Raw genomic sequence first — 20,962 nt, forward strand, 5'->3', positions numbered from 1 at the left:
AGTGGCCTCCGTGGCCCAGCCGTCCGCCTGCCGAGGATGCCCTGCTGCATTCACGTTGGGGCGACGATTCTGTCGCCACCTGGGTGCGGTTTCCATGTGGAGCTGGGTTGTCAGCTCCCCAGCTGTCCTGCAGAGCGATGGCCCCGTTTTGCCTTCCTGGCAGCAGTGTGAGCAGCTCCCGCTGCCCTGTTGTGTGCGTGTGCATGTGTGTGTGCGTGTGTGTACTTCTTGCCATGAGGGTGTGTTCACTGTGTAGAAGCAGCCTTTCCTGGTCGCGAGGAACTCTGGGGACTGTCACACTGGCGGTAGGCTTGCAGGCCCCACCGCGGGCTCTTCTTACTTCCGCGGGGGGTGGGGGGTGGGGACAGAGGACCCAGGGGCAGCGGGCCACTAGCCACAGCCACGGGTCACTGACAAGGGAAACTGGAAAAGCAGGTTGGCTGAGAGCAGGGGGGCAGGACCTCGGGCTCCCAGGCCCTGCGCAGCTTCAGTCTGGAAGAGTTTGGCTTGGAGACTTTGAGGGAAACCTGCACCCGTCAGCGGTGCTCCCTGGGGTGGGGCCCTGCGGCTCTGCTCGCCCCCACCGGGAGCCCCCCACCGGGAGAGACCCCTGAGCAGGGCCTCGTTCCTGGGGCGGGGGTTCCTGGGGTGCCCGGGAGTCTCTGTTGCTGTCGGAGGGTCTCCAGGAGTGGCAGCCAGGCCTCCGGGGCTCACTCTGCCACCAACCCTCATTGGAGCAAGGGACACCTGCGGACTGCCCCACAGCGACAGGTCCCCAGCCAGGACAGCAGCAGGCTGGGGGGACGCCAGGTGCTCAGAGCCCACCGCACGCTCACCCCAGGCAGCCCGCTCCTTGGTGGCCCCCATTTGCCAGCTTTGGAACGAATGAGGACACGAAAGAGATCTGGTTGGTCCCGTGGTCTTGCAGGGAAAGCAGTCCATGCTCGTCTGGCCCAGAATGTTTAGCCCTGCTCCAGATGTCCTCTCTAGGGGACGGGACACGCGGGGTGCAGGAGAAAGGGCTGGTTGCCAGGACTGTGTGTCCAGGCGACCGTGGGGCTCTGCAAGGCAACTTGCCTGAATCGTGCAGAAAATCAGTGTAAGGAAGGCCAAGGACTCCTCCACACTGAGATGCAACCACCAGACTCAAGGGTGACCCCTGATCAGGTCTCAGGATGAATAATGCTATGGCGGGCGTTGGGACGTCGGGAGGCAAGGGAGTGGGTGTGGAGCCCGGCTTGGCCATCACAGCAGCACCCCTGCTCACGGGTGGGAACAGCCTTGTTTCCAGGACGCGTGCTGACCGGTTTGGCTGCAGCTGACTTTCCCTAGTTGGCAGCAACTAAAACCCATGTGCGCATAAAACATGCAGCTACGTGGGAAGTTGGGGGGAGGCAGGTAGGCTCGCAAAACATCCATGACAGCTAACCCGAGGGTTGTGCAGGGCGCTCCCTATGCTGTTTGCAAAGTTAAAGTGCTTTTAAGTAAAACGTCAGAAGCGATCACTATCGAGTTGTCTGTGATTGAGTATCGGCTGTGACGACGGGGACCACAGAGGCGGCCACAGTAGGCGGCGCCCTGACCCGCTCTGGAGGCGGAGGGCTCCCTGGGCAGCGGCAGGTCGGCCATGGCTTGCACTGGGTCGGATGCAGAGGGGCCTTAAGTCTCCAGTGGTGGCCAGCGTGGCAGATGCAGGGCCAGGAAGCAGGCCGTGGGCTGGTGGGAAATGTGCCCTCCTTCCGTCCTTGGGGAGCACTCCCGACCCCACCCTGGATGTGGGCCCCCTAGTGCTTGGGGCCCTTCTGTGTGGATCTGGAGGCTCTGGCCTCCACTCTGTAGCAACAGCTACTCTGGACAGTGGGCTCTCCAAGGGGGCAGGTCATCCTGGGGCTGCGTCTGCCCGTGTCCGGCTGTCCCCAAGGCACCTGGCTGCCCTTTCAGGATGGCTTTGCTTCCCTCCTGAGCTGGCTCTGAGCGGGCTGTGGTCACTTGTAGCCTGAGCCGTGTGATCACACACGGAGAAGATTTGAGCAGAGGGAGCCTGGTCAGAGGGCGTCGGCCAACGCACCCCCAATCCTCCCTCACGGCAACCGGTATAGCCGACACCTCATGTCAGGGTGTAGGCCCGTGGTTGTACTCACAGGTTCAGGACCATACTGAGGAAGGCAGACGTGGCTACAGGGGATGGGGACAGCCACACAACCTCATCGATCCCCGCACACTTGGCACCTGGGCAATTCACGGATCATCAGCCTGAACAAGTGGACCAGGCAAGTGGCCAATGACTCTCAGGTACAAAGCCATCAACGTCCGGGGCCGATTATGCATTTCCTTAGTCCTGTGCGGAGCCTCCTCCCTCCGATGGTCGTCCGGCTGTCCCAACGGGCCCCAGCAAGCAGCAGCGTGGGAGGTGGTGAGGCGAGGGCACCGGCAGGCAGCGGCATGGGGACAGGGCCATTCCCGTGGTGTCCGGCAGCACGTAGTCCCGGGCGTGGGGACTGGGGCTCCTGCTGTGGCCGCTTCCCGGGAGCCCCGCACCTCGCCTGGGCGTCTGGCTGCCGGCGGTCGTGGCCTCAGACGCCCTTGCCGTGCTGCTGTTGCCGCAGCCCTGAGGCTTGGCCAGGGACGCGTGCAAACGGCCTGTTCCCCTCGGGACCCTCGCCGCCACTGGCACGGCTTCGTCTCCCGAAGTTACCAGTTGTTGCCCGCGTTGTGGTGAGAGCCTGCTGAGCAGCCCGCTCTGCTCCCCGGGGGCAGGAGGGTCTGGGCACCACCTTGAGTGCTTGGGTCCCCTGGGCTCTCGCAGCAACCGGGACATGAGCAGAACGTGTGTCCCGCGGGGGCTGGCGGTCGCACCCCACGGAGTCCAGTGTGCTGCTCTGGAAACTGCACGCGTGGCACGTATGGGAGGACGGGATGGATGAAGTGCAAGGCGGCAGCCCAAGAAGCCACGGCTTGGCCTGAGGACCAGCGAGGTGCTGGCACCTCCGCCCTGTAGCACCCGCCTGCCGCACCCCCGGGCCCCGGGCTGGCGCCACCACTCCGGGCCTCCCTCCTCAGCCTAGCACACGCGGGCGAATCCCGGAAGATACGTTTGCCGTGGAGCCTCACGGTGACGGCATCGTGCCCCATGAACTCCTGCCTGTCACCTGGCAGATCGAGGGGAGCCGGGCGCCGTCGAGGCTGTGGCCCCGCTTACCGCTCAGTCCGGCCGGGCCCACCCTGCCGCGCGGGGATGCGCAGCCTTTGGCTCATCTCCAGGTTTCTCTGTCCTGCCAGCAAAACCCAGAATGACGTTGGTGAGACCACACCTGGCGCGACCCCCAGGAAGGAAGGCCTGCCCCTCGTACCCCAGCTGCATGAGGGACAGTGCCCTGGACAGGCCCTGCTCACCCTGGGGCCTCCTCGTCCTCTGCGACCCAGGCCAGAAACACCGGCTGCGGAGATGCGGAGGCCCATGCCACGGTCCCAAGACGTCCGCAGAAAAGCGCCCGGGGCCTGCCCGCGCCCAATACTTCCCACCCGAGGTTCCAGCACCCCACAGGCATTCCCCATTCCCTGCCGCGGGGCCCGTAAGCCTCTCCCACTGGACAGGAAGGCTCTTGGGGCCAGGAAGAGGAGGCCACCAGGGCACAGCTGAGGAGGGCACAGGGTTGGGGCAGAGCTGGGGGAAGGGCCCGGCCCGCAGGACGGGGGCAGAGCCGGGGGGGCCTGCAGGACCAGGGCAGAGCTGGGGGGGCCTGCAGGACTGGGGCACAGCTGGGGGAGGGGCCGGCAGGACCAGGGAACAGCTTGGGAGTGGTCCACAGGACCCACACACAGCTTGGGAGGCACAAGACCGGGGCACAGCTGGGGGGGGGGGGCCCTTGCAGAACTGGGAGCCCAGGGCCTCCCCCCACAGGCCTCCTGCAGCTGCTGTCTGGAGCTTGCCAGGCCTTAGGTCCTGCTCCTGCTCAAGGCCCCTGGCTCACTGCCCCAGGCACGCCCACGCAAGGTGACAGGGTGGCAGATGTGTCTCCTGGTCCTGGTGACACTTCACAAAATAGTTTTCTAGCCAGGGCCAACTTGGGAAATTCCAGGGATGAGGCGGGAACAGCTGGGTCCTGGCGGGGGACAGCCCTGCCCACATGGGGCACAGGGCAAGGAGGGACGGACTCTCAGGCCCACTGTGAGGAAGTCCTTTAATAGAGACGGGCAGACAGGGTACACGACTCGGCCCTGGGCCAGTGGATGCAGTGGCCCCTCCCCCCACCTGGCTTGGCCCCAGGGTGGACACTGGAGAGGCAGTTTTAAAAACAGTGGGACTGATTCTTCACTTCACGGAGAAGGGGATCCCAGAGGAACAGCCCGCAGGAGCATCTGCACTCAGAGATGCGTCTGAGCGGTCACCCCTAACTGTTGCACCCAGGAGGGGGCAGCGGCCCACGGGGGCCCTGACAGCACGGGAGGGACTGGCCGTCTACAGCTCTTACTGTCCCTACTCTACGTCCACAGTTGTGCTTTAGAAGCCCCCACCCTGCAGCCCTAGCCTGAAAGCCCGAAGCTCCTGGGGGGAGAGGGACCCCCGCCCTCTGTGAGCTCAGGCCTGGGGACAGAGCAGCCTTGCTCCTCGCCATGAGCCAAGGGGTAGCTGGAACAGAAGGGTGGACGCTGGACAAAATGCAGGCTGGCGGGAGCAGGCGGGGTTGGAAGGACAGGGGGCGAGGCTTGAGGTCTGGGTAGCAGGTGCTCATGGGTGGGGCAAAGCTGGGCTGGGGGCGGTGGATGGAGGGGAGCTGAGCATCTCCTGACACCATTCCGCAGCGGAGGGGGTGGGGGGCGAGGTGCCCACCCGGCGCGGCTGCCTCCAGTGTCAGGGGCTGGGGGGCTGGGGCAGGCCCTGGCTCCAGGTACGCAGGTGGGGAGGGGCAGGGCATGGTGACGTCTGCGGGCGAGTCCCCGCCGGCTGGGGGGGGGGTCTACAGGATCAGTTGTTCTCGAAGAGAGAGAGCAGGTCATCATTGTTGTTTGTGGGGAGGTCAGGTGGGCCCAGGTAGGACAGCAGTTCCTCAGGGTTGGTCAGTTCTGGGAGCAGCTGGGGACAAAGCAAAGCCATCAGCGGCTCTGGCCTCGGACCTGGCACAGCCCTTCACGGGCCCCTGACCCTCAGCCTGCACAGGGGCCTCTCCCTGCCGAAGGCTGCTCTTTGCCCGGGAATCACTCCACGCAAGTTGTCCGAGGACAGCCCGGGACACGCAGTGCCTGGCCCAGGTGGCCGCGCTGCTCCTGGCAGTTGGGGATGGTGCGGGGACCCCGACGAGAGCACGCCAAATGCAGGAGGTGGAATCTCCAGCGTCCAGGATTTGCTGCTTTGAGCTGCTCTAACTTTTCTCGCGATGAACTTCAATGAGTTTGGTTTATTCGGGTCGAGGACAGTTACCTGCGTTTTACACGCTGATTCTGGCTCACACGCCAAGGTGAGTCAGACGGGTCAACTCCCACCCCGAGCCGATGTGGTCAGCTGCAAGCCCAGTCTTCTCGGGCACTTGGCACAGGCCCCCAGAGCCAACCCCACGGCTACTGCAGGTGCCCGACACTCAGCGTCACGAGAGTGGACGCTACCTGACCAGCTCTCTGGGTCTGGAGGTCACTGGGGCGTCAGTGTCCTCCCTTCTATGAAGCACGTGGACCCTGGGGACGATGAACACGCTGTCCCCAGCCCCAGCTCCCATGTGCTCCCCAGCATGGGGCCCGTACTCACGTCCAGGGCCGGTTCCGGGGCCTCCCCCGCCCCAGACATGGGGGGCCCCATCACGCCTGCGGCCGCACTGAAGCCCAGCTCGCCGAGGGGGCCTGAGCTCACTGGGCCCAGGGGCTGCCGGGATGCTGGGGGAGGGTTTGCATGGTGCAGCTGGGCCCCGGGGGGCCCCCCAAGGCTGGGGGCGTGCAGGCCCTGCGCCCCGGGGTTGTGGGCTGGGTCCAGGTGACCCGCTGGTGCCATCTGAGGAAGCAGAGAAGAGGAACCAGGTCAAATAGCCCAGGGCCCCCCTCCCCAGGAGCCGGCCCTCCACCCTCCACCAGCACTGACCTGGCCTGGGAGGCAGGGGGTAGACTTCTCTGGGGTCAGGAGGCTGCTGGGAAGGTCAGATTGGTAGGAGCTGGGGGGCGGCCCCGCAGTGAACTCCGGAAGGGCTGGGGTGCTGGGCGTGGCGGGCGGGAAGGAATCGGGGAAAGTCCCGGGTCCCAGGAAGCTGGAAGCTAAGAGCAGAGCCAGTCCTGAGTAAGGCCTGGGGGCTTGCGCCAGAGGAGCAGCGGGTGGGGTGGGGAGGCAGGCTGGCCGTGACCTGGGCGGGGCTCCCAGCACTCTCCCCCAGGTAACACGGGACTTCTCATCACAGCCAAAGGATCCCGCCACAAGAGGACAGGGATGGACCCGCCTTACCTAGACACACTCACAGGTGGGGTCAGAGAGGGTCAGGCCCCAGAAGCATGACAGCAGATGGCCCCTGTTCCCCAGCGCCGGGGTGGCTGGGCCCAGCTACCACGGGAGGCCCTGCTGCACTGCCCAACCCCTCCGGGGTGTCCCCAGACAGCCCCCCAGGCGCGGGGATGGCTTCACAGGGAGTGGATAGACGGGCCCGGAGAGAACAGATCATTTGTGGCCATCTGCGGGGGGGCCTGCCATACTCACCCTGGCTGGGGTAGTCACCAGGAGCTGGGGCTGAGGGGGGCTGCAGGGGGGCGAAGGGGGCGGCCCCGGGGCCCAGGGCTGCAATCATCTCCATCACACTGGGCATGAGCACGTGCGCAGGGCTCACAGTGCGGCAGCGCTTCAGCACGGGCCCGTCCGGCTCCTCCTTGACGTGCACGTCTGGCTTCACCGGCACCGGCTTCCAACTGCACGTGGGGTCGATGGTGATCTCCTCGTAATCGGAGCTGCGGGCGTACACGTGGCCTGGTCACCACCTGTCCAGCTGCCTCTCTCTTCTGGGCAGACCTTCCACTCAAATGCTGGTGGCCGCCCAGCACATTCTACGGGCCCCGGGGCGGGGGGAATGTGGGTTCTGCCTGGGTAGGGAAGCCGTGGAGGGTGCCTCCCAGCTGTCCCCCAGGCTGCCCGCTGCAGACCAGATACCGGGGGCGGCAGAAAGAAACTTACTTCTGAATGTAAATGAGAATGCCCAGCATGTACTGGTCTACCTCCAGGCCTTCCAGCAACGCTGTCTTACTGTGGGAAACCAGAGGCACATGGCTCAGGGGCCTGGCCCAAGCTCATTCTGGCCGCAGGCCCATCACTGTGCCGGAGGCCACCCCCTGGGAGATGACCCCTCAAGAGGAGACCCCATGGAGGTGACCGTGTGTGAAGTCTATGCCCTGGGCTGCACCATCCTGGTCTGTGCGGTGACCCCCTGAGCTGACCAAGGTTTTCCATGGTGCCATGGGGGGGGGGAAACGCTCCCACAGCCTCTGACATGTGCCACCCTGTCTGTGCCTGAGGCTCCCACGAAGACTGCCTTGGAGGTACTCACTTGCACACAGGGCATCTCCAAGTCCCCCGCTCGCAGTTGAGCTGTAGGTAGGATTCCAGGTCGAAGCACTATGGAGAGCAGGACAGGTGGCTCCTCACGTGGGGGCCACATCCCGTGATCGAGCCCCACGATTCTGGGCTCATCTACTCGGGTGCCAAGAAGCCATGTGTGCCAGGCTTTCCCTGAGGCGCCCTTCTGCCAGATGGACACTGGGACAGCCTACACAGTCCTCAGTGGGATGCGGAGGCCATGCAGCCACAGAATTGGGTGTCTGTGCTGGCAAAGGACCACCCCCGGGGCACAGTGTCCAGGACACCCCGAGAGAGAGCTGGCCACTGAGCTGCCCTCCTGGGGGGGCGGAGCGGGGGGCTGGATGGCGCCCGCTGTCCTGTGGCCTCAGGAGACGAGACCCCAAGAATTCAGGGAAATGGCAACCGTGCTTGGAGACACAGATGCCCGGTCCCAGGGGAGGGTACGAAGGAGCCCGGCCACCTGCCTGCCGCTGCCTGTCCCTCCACCTGCTGTTGGAGGTGGCGGCAGCGACGGCACACAGGGAACACAGCCAGCGGAAGCTCTGGCTGAGCTGCACAGGGACACCCACCTGGATGTGACGGCAGTCGTGACCGCGGGCGGGGAGCTGGATCCTGCGGAAGGTGATGGGGCACTTGAGGGACACCTTGATGGCGGTCTGCTCTACCCCGTCCTCGCCGTTTGGCCCAGGGGTGCCTGGGATGGTGCCGCTGCTGAAGTTGCGCTTTACTGGTGTCGCCGGGGAGAGCACTCGAGTGAGGGGCTGCGTGGGGCTGACCGCCCCCCATCCCCCCAGGGCCCCGGCATGGAGGCGACAGCCTCATCGGATGGGGGCATGTGGGGGTGGTGGCCGGGGCCACTCACTCTTGGTGATACAGTGCTCGGCAGGCAGGAGGCGCTTCTTGAGGAGACCCTGCAGCACCGAGCGAACGGAGGGCCGGTGGACCAGCTGCAGCACGAAGAGATGGGACTGCGGGAGAGGGGCTGCTCAGGGGGGGCGGGGGGACTCCTGGCCTGGGAGCCCCCCAGGTGCTGACCAGCACAGCCCGCAGCACCCCCGCAATCCCACAGAGCCAGAGGCCCTGGTGGCTGCTCTCGGCCCTGCTCACCCCCAAGCAGGGATTCGGGGGCTGCAGCACATGGGACTCCACAGCCTCCTGCTGGGGCGACAGCTCAGCTGGCTTCCCCGTGGGGCCGGCACAGGTGCCCAGTCTAGGTAAGCGGGCCTAATGAGAGCAGGGAGGCCGCTCCTCACAGGCCCCTTTCTGAGAGGCCAGAACAGGCTGGATGGGGGAAGCACCGGGTGGGGTCGCCGGACCCAGGAGGGTACTCACGCAGCAGCAGGCTGTGACTGTGATCTGGATGGTGTTGCGGCCTGGCTGGCACACGTGTTTCAGGTACAGGGGCTTATGGGACGTCTTGTTGTCGCCGCGCTCAATGGTCAGTGGGGTGGCGTTGACGCTGACCTGCACGGAGGCCGGCCAGTTGGTGTTCATCTGCCGGTCCTCGTGGTGGTAGCACTTGAACTGCAGCTCCAGGTCGGGCCTGTATGGGGTGGGGGCGTGCTGAGAATGGAGCAGGGGGACGGGGTGGCCAAGGGTGGCCATGCACGGGGTGGGGGGGCGCCCACCTCAGCATCAGGGTCTTGTAGACGGAGTCGCGGAGCTGGAAGGCGTGGTTGCTCACAGCCAGGTTGTGCTGCAGGCGGAAGGGCTCCAGGACCACCCCGTCCCGCACGGGGAAGGTCAGCCGCAGCTCGTCGCAGGGGCCGCTGCCTGGGAGCAGGCCGTGCAGGTGTGAGCAGGCTGTGCGGGTGTGAGCAGGCTGCCGGGGCTGTGGCCAGGAGCACGGCCTGTCATTCCCCTCCCCCGCCCCACCTCGGGGCGTCTCCCCGGGACCTGGGCCTGGCCAGAAGCAGGAGCTTGGTGTCCCACCTTAGTCACCCAGCCCGGTGTCCCCTAAGTTATAACTGGAGCACATGTTCCCAACCCAGAAAGAGGCTGCCACTGGCACTTTCTCAGGGGTGGGAGGCTGAGGAGCTGGGACCGGATCAAACGGACCACCTGGCGTCTTGCTAGTGCTTGAGCCAGGGTTCCAGTTGCCCTGCTTCCGTCATGGTGGCCTTCCCTAGTTCTCCCTCAGGGCAGGAAGTTCCCAACGAGGAGTGGACTTCAGGGGACTCATAAATCCCTTAATAATATACAAAATTTTGTGTGCACGGGTGTGTTTCTAGAGAGAAGATCCACACCTTGAAAGACACGCAAAGAGATCTACGAGTAGAAGACAAAGGTACGGGCCCCCCGTCCCCCACATTCCCTGCAGGCCACTGGGGTCCTGAGAGCAGATGACACTCACCGGGGGGTGACGGGTGTAAGGAGCTCACGCTGGGCTTGAGGTCGGACAGGAAGGGAGACTTGACCTCCTGGCTAGTGGACATGTAGGGGACGCTGCTGCCGGGGGTCATGGGCGGCGTGGGGCTCCCCGGCAGTGGGGAGCTGGGGTAGCCAGGGATGGAACGGGTGGGCTGTGGGGTCGAGCAGACAGTCAAAGGGTATCTGGCTAGCCCTCCGTACTTCCTCCTCCTTGGGTGCCCTCTGTGCACGTACCCACCCGTGAGCCGCCCGCCAGTCTGCCCGTACCCCACTCAGGCCATGCTGGCTGTAGCCGACGCTCCCCCCGTTGAAGCTGGTGCCCTGCCCGTTGAACTGCTCTGTGGGCTGCAGGAGAGAAAACTGCGTGCGCCCGGGGCCCCCGCCTGCCCCTGCCAGGCCCCTGAACTGGACCCGAGGAGGGGGCTGGGGGCGGGGTGCCCACCGCACACACCGGCACTGGCCTTTGGTTTCTTTGTATGCTTTCTACGATTTGCAAACGTGTTGCTTTCATAATTTACAAAGTTACCACTCTGGAAGCAGAGAGGACCCCGCCTGTCAGAAGGGGGGAAGGCAGGGCCACCAGAAGCTAAAAACCCAGCTCCTCCTCCCCGCCGTGCCCCCCTGGGCCCGTCCCCAGCAAGTAGAGGGAACGGGGGCACTCTTCCCCACAGGACATTCAGTGGCTGCAGTGCCTGCCCCCTAGGTCCCTACACCAAATCTCACAGTGGGTCCTTTCAGAACCACATCCCTGCCCCGGTCAGGACCTCTGTGGAGCTCCGGGACTGCTTGGTCACCCCCCTGTGCACATGGGCCCGCACCCTGGTCAGCCCAGTCGAGGCCCGTCTGTGTCGCGCGGGGGGAACCCACCCTACCTTGTAGTGCAGTCCTGCAGGGCCGGGGGCGGGCAGGGACTGGGCCAGGCCCTGCTGCAAGGGCAGCCGGTGGCCGGCGTAGGAGGAGGGAGCAGAAGACTGTCCGGCGCCAGGCGTGTACTGGGTGGCACTAGGCCCGTACTGGCCTCCTGGCAGGTACTGCTGCCCTGGATAAACCTGAGGAAGAGAAGAGGCCAGGTGCCAAGGGAACAGGTGTCGGGGAAGCCAGCTCCCAGGGGGATGCGGTGCCCACCCTGTTGGGCACGGCCAGTTCTCTCACACGGATGCCCGAGCTCACCGCGGCTCTGGATGCAGCTGGGGACAAGGGAGGCCCCGACACTCACCTCGCTGGAATAGGCTCTCTTGACCCCCTGTCGGGGCAGTGGCTGGGCCTGCGGGGGCCCAGCGTACCCATGCTGGGGCAGGCGCTGCCCTGCATACAGGGGGGCCATGCCTGCCGCCCGGGGGGGGTTCATGCCCATGGGGCTCAGGCCAGAGGGGCCCAGCAGCCCTCCCATGCTGGTGGGGTTCATGCCGCTTGGGACGCTGGGCCCCCGGGGACCTCCGTGCTGCAGGAACTGGCTGTTGAAAGCCTGCCCGGCCCCCATCTGGGGAAATAAGAGAGGAGCCTTTCAGGCCAACCCCCCACCCCGGGGGTACCACCCAGAGGCCCCCCCTCAGCATCTTGCCCCCCCAACCCAGTCCCCGACCCCGGCTGCCCAACTGGTCCCTGCCTTCCAGACCAGCACACGTGGGTGCCATGGGAGGAGCGGCCGGGCCTCACCGCTCCGTACTGGCTCAGCTCCTGGCTCTGCTTCTCCTGGAGGGCGGCCACGGTGGCCGTGGCGGTGGCCGTGGCGGTGGCTGCAGCAGCAGCCACCGCGGCCGCCGCCGCCGCCTGAGTGAAATCGGTGGAGGGTCGTGTGGCATGTGAGGGTAGACCCAGGCCCCCAGGGCCGCCTGCATACCTGCGAGAGACACACACCGCTGGACTCAGAAGTTCCCGTCTGCCCGTCACCCGGGGGGCCACTGGGCAACGACGGGGGCCCCCACTCTCATCTACATGCTCTCGTGGGAGCCCACAGGAAGAACAGAGATGTGGCTCTTAAGAGGCTCGTCCACACAGTCATTGGCGCCTGCCACGCCCAAAGCATTGCCCCTGGAGGGCTCCCAGCACACCTGCCGCGTGACGGGTCCCACTTACCCAGGAGTGAAGCCGGGGCCCCCAGGGTAGCCCCCACGGCCGTACACCCCTTGCTGCACGAAGCCCTTGTTGGCGGCACCCTCACCAAATGCCTGCTGTCCGAGGCACTGTGGGGAATTCAGGGCTGAGCCGCTGCCAGCCATGCCAGGCATCACAGAGCCACCCGGGGGGCTCCCTGCAGGGCCCATGGGGTTCCCCAAAACCTACAAGGAAGCAACAATTGCCATTGAAGACGATCCAAACAACTAACTTCACACAGACAGTCCAAAGGAGAGGCCTGGCAAGTAAGGGGGTGAGGAGGGCGGACAGAGGTGAGGGAAGGAGGGGAACAGAGCAGAGGGACGGTTCGTGTGGAAGCTGGAAGCGGGGGCGGGGGGGGCACACCATGTGAGGGAGGGGGGCACGTCGACAGGGACAGGGAGCACTCAGGAAGCCCAACTCCATTTCTCCCTGAGGTCCAGGGGGCCCTGGTGGCTCTCAGGGGCGGGCCCAGGTGTGGGCTCACCTGGCTCTGGGCCGCGTTCCCAACGCCCCACACGGTTGTGACCACAGACAGTGATCCCGCCGGCTGAGTGGCGCTCTGTTGCCAAGGCACCGCCTCATAAGCAAATGGACCATCACTGCCAGGAAAGAGGTGGGCAGGCAGGCCCAGGTCAGGATGCCACAGGGGTGGAGACCCCTGCTGGGGAGGTGGGGAGGCCCCCACCGCAGCCCTGCGGCCTGAGAAGTGAAGGCGGCAGGAGCCCCACTCACCCGTGTGGCGTGGGGGGCAGGGCAGGTTTCACGGGGTGCATGGGGTTCATTGGCTTCAGAGCAGCCTAAAGGCCAGGTCTGTGGGTGGCAGGAAGTGGCCCTCACTGCTGTTGACGTGGGACTCAGCTGCTCTGGCTGCTGGGACAGGAGAGAGGACATCAGTGGAGATGCAGCCAGGGGGGCTGTCAGCGGGTTACGGGGAGATCCGAGCACCAGGACCCCCTTGCTCTGGGCTGACTGATGGAGGGCAGGGTGACACCGGCGTCTGAGGGCCACCTTGATCTGCACTGCCCCCCCGGAAGCCAGCATTAACCCTTTAGGCCCTACTACTCAGGGCTCCTGGAACAGCTCTGGGAGAAGGCTTCTGATCCCAAATATTTTCCACGCTTCCCTCCTGCACAAAGGCCTGGATATCTATAAAATAAGGGAGCATCCAGGACCTGATTGCCATCATCCCCCAAGAAAGCCCCAGGGTGGAGGCCAAGCTGAGAGCCAGCATCAGAAAATATAGGAGGACCAGCTGGGGGGGCCGGGGCACTGTGTGCCTAGGCTCTGAGGCGTGCCCACTGTGCGCAGGGGCTCTGGTAAGCAGGGGTGAGCAAGGTCAGCCACCTTCCACCCTGGCCTGGGGCCAATCGGCCACCCCTGGCTGGCAGTCCCCTGCGGGGGCCCACCTGGGACCAACATGGGCCCAGGGCCAGGCAGGCAGACCTGACCCCCACAGGCCACAGTGACACCCACACGAGTTCCCAGAAGGGGTGGGATGCATACACAGGGTGACAGGCAAAGGGTTGGCAGGTGCCTGTGGACATGGCAAGGGGCCAATAGAACACAGCAGAGGCTGGCGAACGCTTGTGGGACCCAGGTGCCCAAGCAGGGGGGCTCCCACCTACCCTATGAGGTGCACTCCCTCACATCTACCATCTCAGAAAAATGAGTGAGGGAGGGCACATTAATGACCAACATTCGAAAAACTCACCAGGCCACTCACATTCTCCAGCACCCCAAAAAGTCAGCCCAAACTTGCTGGCACTGCTGGGGCCACCCCCACACCTACCTCTGCCTGGCCTAACCACGGGGTGCATGGGGTTCATTGGCTTCAGAGCAGCCTAAAGGCCAGGTCTGTGGGTGGCAGGAACACCGCCTATGTTCTCCGGGGGGTCCCCTGGGGGTCCTGGGAGGGGAGGCTGTACTCTTGTACTCTGCCCTCTGGGTGTTGAGGTTCTGTCCTGAAGTACCACTGCCCTTGTGGGGCCGTGAGGCCTCGCGCACATGACCTGAGACAAGCTAACCTCTGGGGGGTCAGTCGCGCCATTTCAGCACTCACGAGGTGTCTGGCTGGTCCAGGAGTGAAGAAGTGGCCCCAGCAGCCACCCAACCACGAGACTCACATTCCTGTGTGCTGACCAGGGACCTCAAGATTATCACATCCTCTAGGAATATGGTGTGGGGGGCAGGTCTGTCACCGGGGACCCAGAGCCGGAAGGGGTACACTGGGGACTGTGATCCATAGCCTCCCATGGGTGGGCGGTTGGCTGTGTGTTTGGAGCATGTGAAGCTCACTGGCCTCTCCCAGCACAGAGCACTGAGGTATGTGGGTCCCGGGGATCCCAGAGCTGCAGCAGGGCCGCTGGAGCTAGGCACGAGGGGGATGGCAGAGGGGAGTCGGCTTGCTCCCCTTCCCCACACCATTCTCCTTCCTCCCCTAGACCAGCTCCCACTCAGGACACAGAGGCCAGCAAGAGCAAGGCTCAGGGGAGTCCAGAAGGCTCTGGGCCCCTGGAATCTGGGCAGAGGCAGGTTTGGGAGCCAGGACCAGCCGGCTAGGCAAGGGAAGGCTGGTGTCCCCACTCCCTACTGGCCACCTTCAGGATGGGTGGGGGGTCGGGGGATAGCGATGGACAGACCTGCCAACAGGTCAATGGGACAGACCAGAGAAGTGACTGATCTCTGATGACGAAGGTAGAAAAACCACACGCTGGAGAAAACCTGGCATTTCAACATGTGGTGCCAGGGCCGCTGGACTCCAGCATGCAAAAAAAAAAAAAAGAATCCTAATCTTCACATCTTGCACAGAAATTAACTAGAAACATGCCATAGGTTTAAATGTACGGCGTAAAACCATAGAGCCTTTGGAAACATTCACGAGAAAATCTCTGGGATCTTGCGCTAAGGAAAGTCCTTAAACAGTGCCCCAAAAGCACAGTCCTCAAAGTGGAAAACTGAAAATTTACCTGTGGGAGGCCCTGCTGATGGGACGAAGGGACAAGCCATGTCCCCGGCAAAGGATTAGTATCTAAAATACATAAAGAATTCCCAAAACTCAAAAGACAAAAAAGCTCACCCAGGAAATGGGTGGAAGACAGAGGGACATTTCACTGGCGAGGTCGTGTGGACAGTGAGGCAGCCTGGGGGGGGGGGGCACCATCGAGGCATCGGGAAGGGTGGAGTAAGGCCTCTGAGCCCTCTGAGCCCCCTGAGCCCCTCCCACCGCCCCTCCAGGCTCCGCAGCACAGCAAGGCCGCCACGGAGTGCAGTGAGGATAGACGGCTCCAGCCCTGGGGATACTGGGAATGGACTGCCGTGCAGCCGCTCTGGAAAGTCTGGGGCTTCTCGTAAAACTAAGCAGGCGGCTACTGCCCGGCCCCACAAACTCACTCCCGAACACTCATCTCCCAGAAATGTAAACACGCGTTCACCCAGGAATGTGTGTGTGTGTGCTGCCGGCAGCGTCAGTGGGGACGGCCTGCAGGTGAGGGGCGAGCCCTTCAGGGGCCACCCACAGCCTGGGAGCTTGAGGGGAGGCGGCAGGAAGCCCCAAGAGACCACGCTGCGTGGAGAAAGCCAGTCCCCAAAGGTTACACACGGTAGGATTCCCTTTATGTAACATTCCTGAAATGATGGAATCCCAGAATGAAAAGCAGAGCACAACTGCCAGGTGGGGAGGAGGGAACAGGTGTGAACAGAAGGTGGGGAGGGAGTATCTGCATCTTGACTGGAGCCACGCAGCATCCCGGTGTGACGTTATCCTATCGTATTATAAGATGTCACCACTAGAGTAACCAGGTAAAGGACACACAGTTATTTCTTTCAGCTGCACGTGAATCTTTAATTCCCTCAAAATAAAAGTTTAATGAGAAAACCGCCGCCGCTTGGCCTGTTCTCTCCACTGAAATGCCCAGGGCCACCCTTCCCTACAACAAAGCTGGTGGGGTTGGCCAGGCCCACTCTGTGGTTACAGAAGCAAAGGGTGGGTGGAAGACGAGCCCCTGGCCAGGTGGGGGAGCACCACTGAGGACTCCCGCGGCCCCAGCTCCAGCTCCGGCGCATCACACACAACTGTAGGACTGGAACTGAGGACCCGCATCCCTAACGAGCCTGGGTGAGGATGCTGCCGCTACAGGGACCCCAGGTGGAGAGTGGGGGAGGCAGAGGCTACTGGTCTGGGGCCCCAGGACGACTCCTACATCACATGGGTCGGGGGAATTCCACCCCAAAGGCTGCTCTGCTATGGACGAGACCACAGAGATTTCCAGTTCCCCCTGAGCTGACTGCATGCATGGGTGTCTGGGTGTGCAGGGCGTGTGTGTGTGTGTGTGTGTGTGTGTGTGTGTGTGACTTCCTGCCAAACTAAGTCTGGTCTCCTCCTTGGGGAGACCTGCACTCTCCAAGTTGGGTACCCCATGGCCCTCTGCTCCCGACAAAGGGAGAGCCCTGCTCTGAATGCAAGACCCTCCTCTCACTTCCTGGCCTGAGAGGTACAGCTGGAGAAGCCCTGGTGTGTGTGTGCGTGTGTGCCTGAGTGCACGTGCGCACAAGGAGGCCCGAGCAGGCCTGAGGCGGGGGCCCTTCTGCTGGTCCGAGGCTCTGCTGTCCACAGCTCCAGCGGGAAGCCAGGACCCCTCGGCAGAACCGCCCTGGCACGTGGTTAGCCTGGAGCTTTCTCTGGGTTGGGTCACATCTCCCAGAAAGACGGCTACAGAAACTCGCTACTCAGACCCCCTCCCAGGGCCTCGGAGCAGCTGCACCCAGTCTCCTGGGTGCCAACCACAGGCAGACGTTAATGTGGGTCAGCTCTCTTGCACCTCTCCTCCGTCCCTGCCGCCTGGTCAGCCAGGAGCAGCACACCCCATGACAGGCCACCTGACCTCGGAAAGGCACGCCTGCTCTGTGGTCCTGGGGCAGGCACTCCGGCAGCAGGGAGCCTGTGCTTCCAGGGCACGTGTCCAAGCAGAGGGACACCCAAGTCTGATGGGCTTGGAGAAGGTGGAAATGGTGGCTCAGTGAGGCAGGACGACACAAGGGGGGGACTCACATGCTTGGATGGCTGGAAGTCCTGCTGCTCTCCACGTGAGGCCACAACACCGACCAGCCTAAGTGCTGGAGCCCATCTAAAGCACCCAGGAACGAGCACTTACGAAGGGCCTGGGTGCACAATGGGTACGTGGCAGCCACCCTAGGAAAGCGGAGGACACACACCTGCCATTCTGTGCTCAAACCCTGAGTCCTGTAGTGGACGCAGTGCCAGTGGACACTTCGTGAGGAAGTCGGGCTGTCCCTGGAGTCCTCCCCAGGCGCACCCTGCCTGCCTGTCATTACCTTCCTCCTCCCTGACCTCTGTCCCCTGCCTGTAACCAGCCCCTGGGCATGACCAGTCCTCAGGCCCAGTACCTGCTGGGGGAGGCCAGGCCCCCCTCTCACGAAGCCTGGATGGAGGCCCGAGGGCTCTAGCTCCCCAGGAAGCGGTGGCTGAGTCTGCTCACCCTCCCTGCATCCACCACCGTCCCCCAGATCAAGTCACACGTTCCGTGTATGCCCCTGCGAAACCGACTTACAGACGTGGCTGTGGATGGTCTGCAACCATCAGGAACAGAGCTGGGCAGGGACGGGCGCATCCGGGCCGGAGGGGAGCAAGCAGGAGGGAAAGGAGAGCGGGGCAGGGAGAGAGGCAAACGGGGGTCCTGGGAGAGGGCACCCTCCCGCCCCGGCGACGGCGCGGCTGGGACGAGGGGTGTCCCCTTAGAAACAACGGCGGGAGGCTGAAAGGTCAGCCTGCTCCGCCGGCCTCGGGCGGCCCCGCGGCCCCACGCCGCCCAGCTGGTGGGCGCGCACGGCCCAGAGCCAGCCCGGAGGCGAGCCCGAGCGCGGCGTGGCGGCGGCGCGGCCAGGCGGGGCGAGGGCCCCGGGCCATCCTCCCGGCTCGGGAGGTCGCCGGGGCCGCGCACACCCCTCGGGCGCCCGGCCGGCTTCCAGCCCACCCCAACAAAGGCTCAGGTGAGGGCCGCCCGCGCGCCGGCCGGAGGGCCCGAGAGCACGACGCGCACGCGGCAGGTGCGGCAGGTGGGCGGCGGGGCCGCCTCCACCCCGGCCCGAGCCCGGCAGAGGCGCCGCAGCGCGGGCCCCGAGCGCCGCACCTGCCCGCCGCGCGCACCTGCCGCACCTGCCGCCCCCGCCGCCCGCACCTGTCCACCCGGCCCGCTCACCTCCGCCCGGCCTAGCCCGGCCCCTCGCCGCCGAGGCCCCCGGCCCACGCCGCTCCATGCGCTCAGCCCGCCCTCCGCGCCGCCCGCCGCCGCGGGGCCGCCGCCGCCGCCACCCGCGCCATCGCGCCGCCGCCCGCTCCGAGGGCACAATGGAGCCGCCGCGCCGCTCATGCATATGCATGACGCCGCGCGCCGGCCCCGCCCCCAGGCCAGAGCAGTGGATCCCAGAGCCGGCGCTCGCGCGGGGCGGCCGCGGGCCTGCAGGAGCCCGGGCTGCAGGCCGGGCCGGGGGCGGGCCGGGGGCGGGCCGGGGGCGGGCCGGGCAGCGCCAGCGGCGGCGGACCACCACCGGCGCCCCCGCCCCCTCCACACCTGTCCGAAAGCCGTGTCTGCGGAGTCCCCCGCGCGCCCTGCAGCCTGCCACCGGGGCGGGGCCTGATGGAGGGGCGGGGCCTGGCGGAGCGGCGGGGGCGGGCGGCGGCGACGGGGCCTGCCGATGGGCGGGGCCTGTCAGGGAAGGGTGTCGGAGCCCGGCTAGGGGGCGGGGCCTGGCGGAGGGGGCCCGGTCGAGGGCGGGGGCGGCTGGAGGGGCGGGGCCTGAGTGCGGGCGGGGCGGGTCAGACGGAGGCCGGCCGGAGGACTGGGGGCGCGGGGGCGGGGCGCCAATCTGAGAGAGGCCGGGCGGAGGGGAGGAGCCCGGCTGGGGGCGGGGCCGGCCGGAGGGGCGGGGCCTCCCGGGGAGAGATGGGGCTTTCGGGGGAGGGGAGGGGAGGGGCCTGGCAAAAGGCCGGCCTTCCGGGGGGTAGGGCCTGGCTGAGGGCGGGGCCTCCCGGGGCCGGGGCCGGGGCCGGGGCCGGGGGCCGGGGGCCGGGGGCCGGGGGCCGGGGTCCGGGGTCCGGGAGGGGAGCCGGGCTGGCCGCACGTGCTGCTGCGGTCTCTGGGTCGCTGCGCCCCTTTAGCGGACCAAGCGCCGTTTCTTATCCGCTGGCTCCTCCACGTGCTACTATTACCCTTTAAGTCCTTTTTTCTGCCCTGGCTTTAGGGAGACCATGTTCTTCCAGTCACCCCACAATTCATGTTTTTTACTGTGCCAACTACACGTAAGAAAATGTATTTCAGGGCAGCCCGGGTGGCTCAGCGGTTTAGCGCCGCCTTGAGCCCAGGGCGTGATCCTGGAGCCCCGGGATCTAGTCCCACGTCGGGCTCCCTGCATGGAGCCTGCTTCTTCCTCTGCCAGTGTCTCTCTCTGTCTCTCATGAATAAATAAATAAAATCTTAAAAAAAAAAAAAAAAGAAAAGAAAGAACGAAAAGAAAGAAAAGAAAGAAAATATTTATGGTGCCAAGATCTTCCTCCAGGCTACAGTTCATTATGAGCATAGGATAGTATCTTAACTGGGCCCCTCGGTGGCTAAGTGTCTGCCTTTGGCTCAGGTCATGGTCCTGGGGTCCTGGGATCCAGCCCTGGGTCTGGCTCCTGGCTGGGTGGGGAGTCTGCTTCTCTCTCTGCTCCTCCCCCCGCTCACGCTCTCTTTGTCAAATAAATAAATGAAATCTTAAAAGAAAAAAGAAAAAAAAAGGAAAGTACCTTTACAAGAAAGATGCCCATCAGACACCACCTGGCCCAAAGGACCAAGTCAGCATGACCCTGTGTGGGACCCAATAATGTCTGTGCCCCTGGCGAGATGTCCAAGAAAGGACGCAGAGCCCCTCCTCCCCGCCTAAGTGGAAGTGACAACCATAAAGTTTTTACCTGGATCTACTCAAGACAAAGCCACACAGGGGGTAGCCTCCAGAGCTGGCCTGGATTGGAGAACTGCAGAAGCCTGGCTGGGGGAAGGGTCAGAGGAGACCAGGGATCCCAGGCCCCAGCTCGTAAGGCAGGCTGGACGTGGCAGGCTGAGTGCAGGCCACAGGGGGTGGGCTCCCCAGTGTGGCACCCTGGGGACCCGGGGGGGTTGCCCTGGTATTTGGGAGGCATCTGGGGCAGTGTCCAAGGGGGCAGCACCGGGGCGGGGGGGGGGGGCATGGGGGCAGCCAGGGCTCCCGCAGTGACACCAAGCCGGCGAAGCTCGAGGGCACACATCAAGGAGTGTGTAGGGCCTGGCAGCAGCTCAGGAAGTGTCTCTCCAGGGGCAGGAAGGAAATGCCCCCAATCGGGACAAGATCGTGTCATCTGTGAACGTGTATAAACGATCCTATAAACGATCTAAAATCCTTTCAAATACTGCTGACGGCCCACCTTCTCCACAGGTGTGTGATGAGCTGCATCTTCGGCAGCAGGGACCCCAAACAGTCGGGCAGGGGGCGCCATGGGGTTTTGGGGTCCCCAAGGCTGTGCTGAGGGCCACACGGGGAGCCCCTGTCGGACGGGCTCGGGGTGCAGGGTGGCCTAGCTTCTCCTCCAGGATCTACCGGGCCCCGGAGGCGGGGGGATTGGGAAGTCGGGATGCTAGTCCCGGGGCCCACATGATGGTCACTGTGATGAGGACAGTCACTGCGATGGGGCAGCAGCCTAGGGACCGGCCCTCTGCACTCCCTGCTCTACATCAACAATCCTGGATACTTGAGAGCCCTTTGGAGAGAACCTGCCAACCTGCAGGCGCCCAGGCCTTCAGGGCCCCACTCACCCCAGCCCCCAACCAGGCTCCAGCCCAGACCCCACCGCCAAACTTAGGAAATTGTATGTTTTCAGAACAAAATTTATTTATTTATTTATTTATTTATTTATTTATTTATTTA

General features: G+C 64.5%; 1 protein-coding gene across 10 annotated transcripts; it reads right to left on the reverse strand.

The window, feature by feature from the left end:
- Positions 1-4,162: 4,162 nt before the first annotated feature.
- Positions 4,163-18,651, reverse strand: ZMIZ2 (zinc finger MIZ-type containing 2). Of its 10 annotated transcripts, none has more exons than XM_038559545.1 (19): positions 18,595-18,651; positions 12,740-12,874; positions 12,492-12,606; positions 11,987-12,189; positions 11,567-11,750; positions 11,127-11,390; positions 10,783-10,959; positions 10,178-10,255; positions 9,894-10,062; positions 9,169-9,343; positions 8,873-9,083; positions 8,403-8,508; positions 8,110-8,267; positions 7,509-7,576; positions 7,139-7,207; positions 6,671-6,915; positions 6,068-6,237; positions 5,741-5,980; positions 4,163-5,074 (listed from the first exon to the last, which is right to left on the reverse strand). In XM_038559545.1, exons 2-19 carry the CDS (start codon positions 12,787-12,789, stop codon positions 4,967-4,969), a joined length of 2,790 nt encoding a protein of 929 aa, XP_038415473.1. In that variant the 5' UTR covers positions 12,790-12,874; positions 18,595-18,651; the 3' UTR covers positions 4,163-4,966. The 10 variants fall into 10 exon arrangements, with proteins under 10 accessions (XP_038415473.1, XP_038415475.1, XP_038415470.1 ...); XM_038559547.1 differs by lacking the exon at positions 18,595-18,651 and adding an exon at positions 18,223-18,306 and having other exon boundaries at positions 9,169-9,313; XM_038559542.1 differs by lacking the exon at positions 18,595-18,651 and adding an exon at positions 18,223-18,306.
- Positions 18,652-20,962: the final 2,311 nt, after the last annotated feature.

The sequence above is a fragment of the Canis lupus genome, chromosome 16 (genome assembly GCF_011100685.1).
Source record: "Canis lupus familiaris isolate Mischka breed German Shepherd chromosome 16, alternate assembly UU_Cfam_GSD_1.0, whole genome shotgun sequence".
Taxonomy (NCBI): domain Eukaryota; kingdom Metazoa; phylum Chordata; class Mammalia; order Carnivora; family Canidae; genus Canis; species Canis lupus.

Bases quoted from the DNA above. Each gene is read 5' to 3' on its own strand.
- ZMIZ2 (XM_038559545.1), bottom strand. From the start codon at position 12,789: ATGAACCCCATGCACCCCGTGAAACCTGCCCTGCCCCCCACGCCACAC. The intron at 11,751-11,986 runs GTAAGTGGGACC...TGTCTCTCGCAG, and splicing joins GGCCCCGGCTTCACTCCTGG to GTATGCAGGCGGCCCTGGGG. The intron at 8,268-8,402 runs GTGAGTGGCCCC...CGGCGACACCAG, and splicing joins CGAGCACTGTATCACCAAGA to TAAAGCGCAACTTCAGCAGC.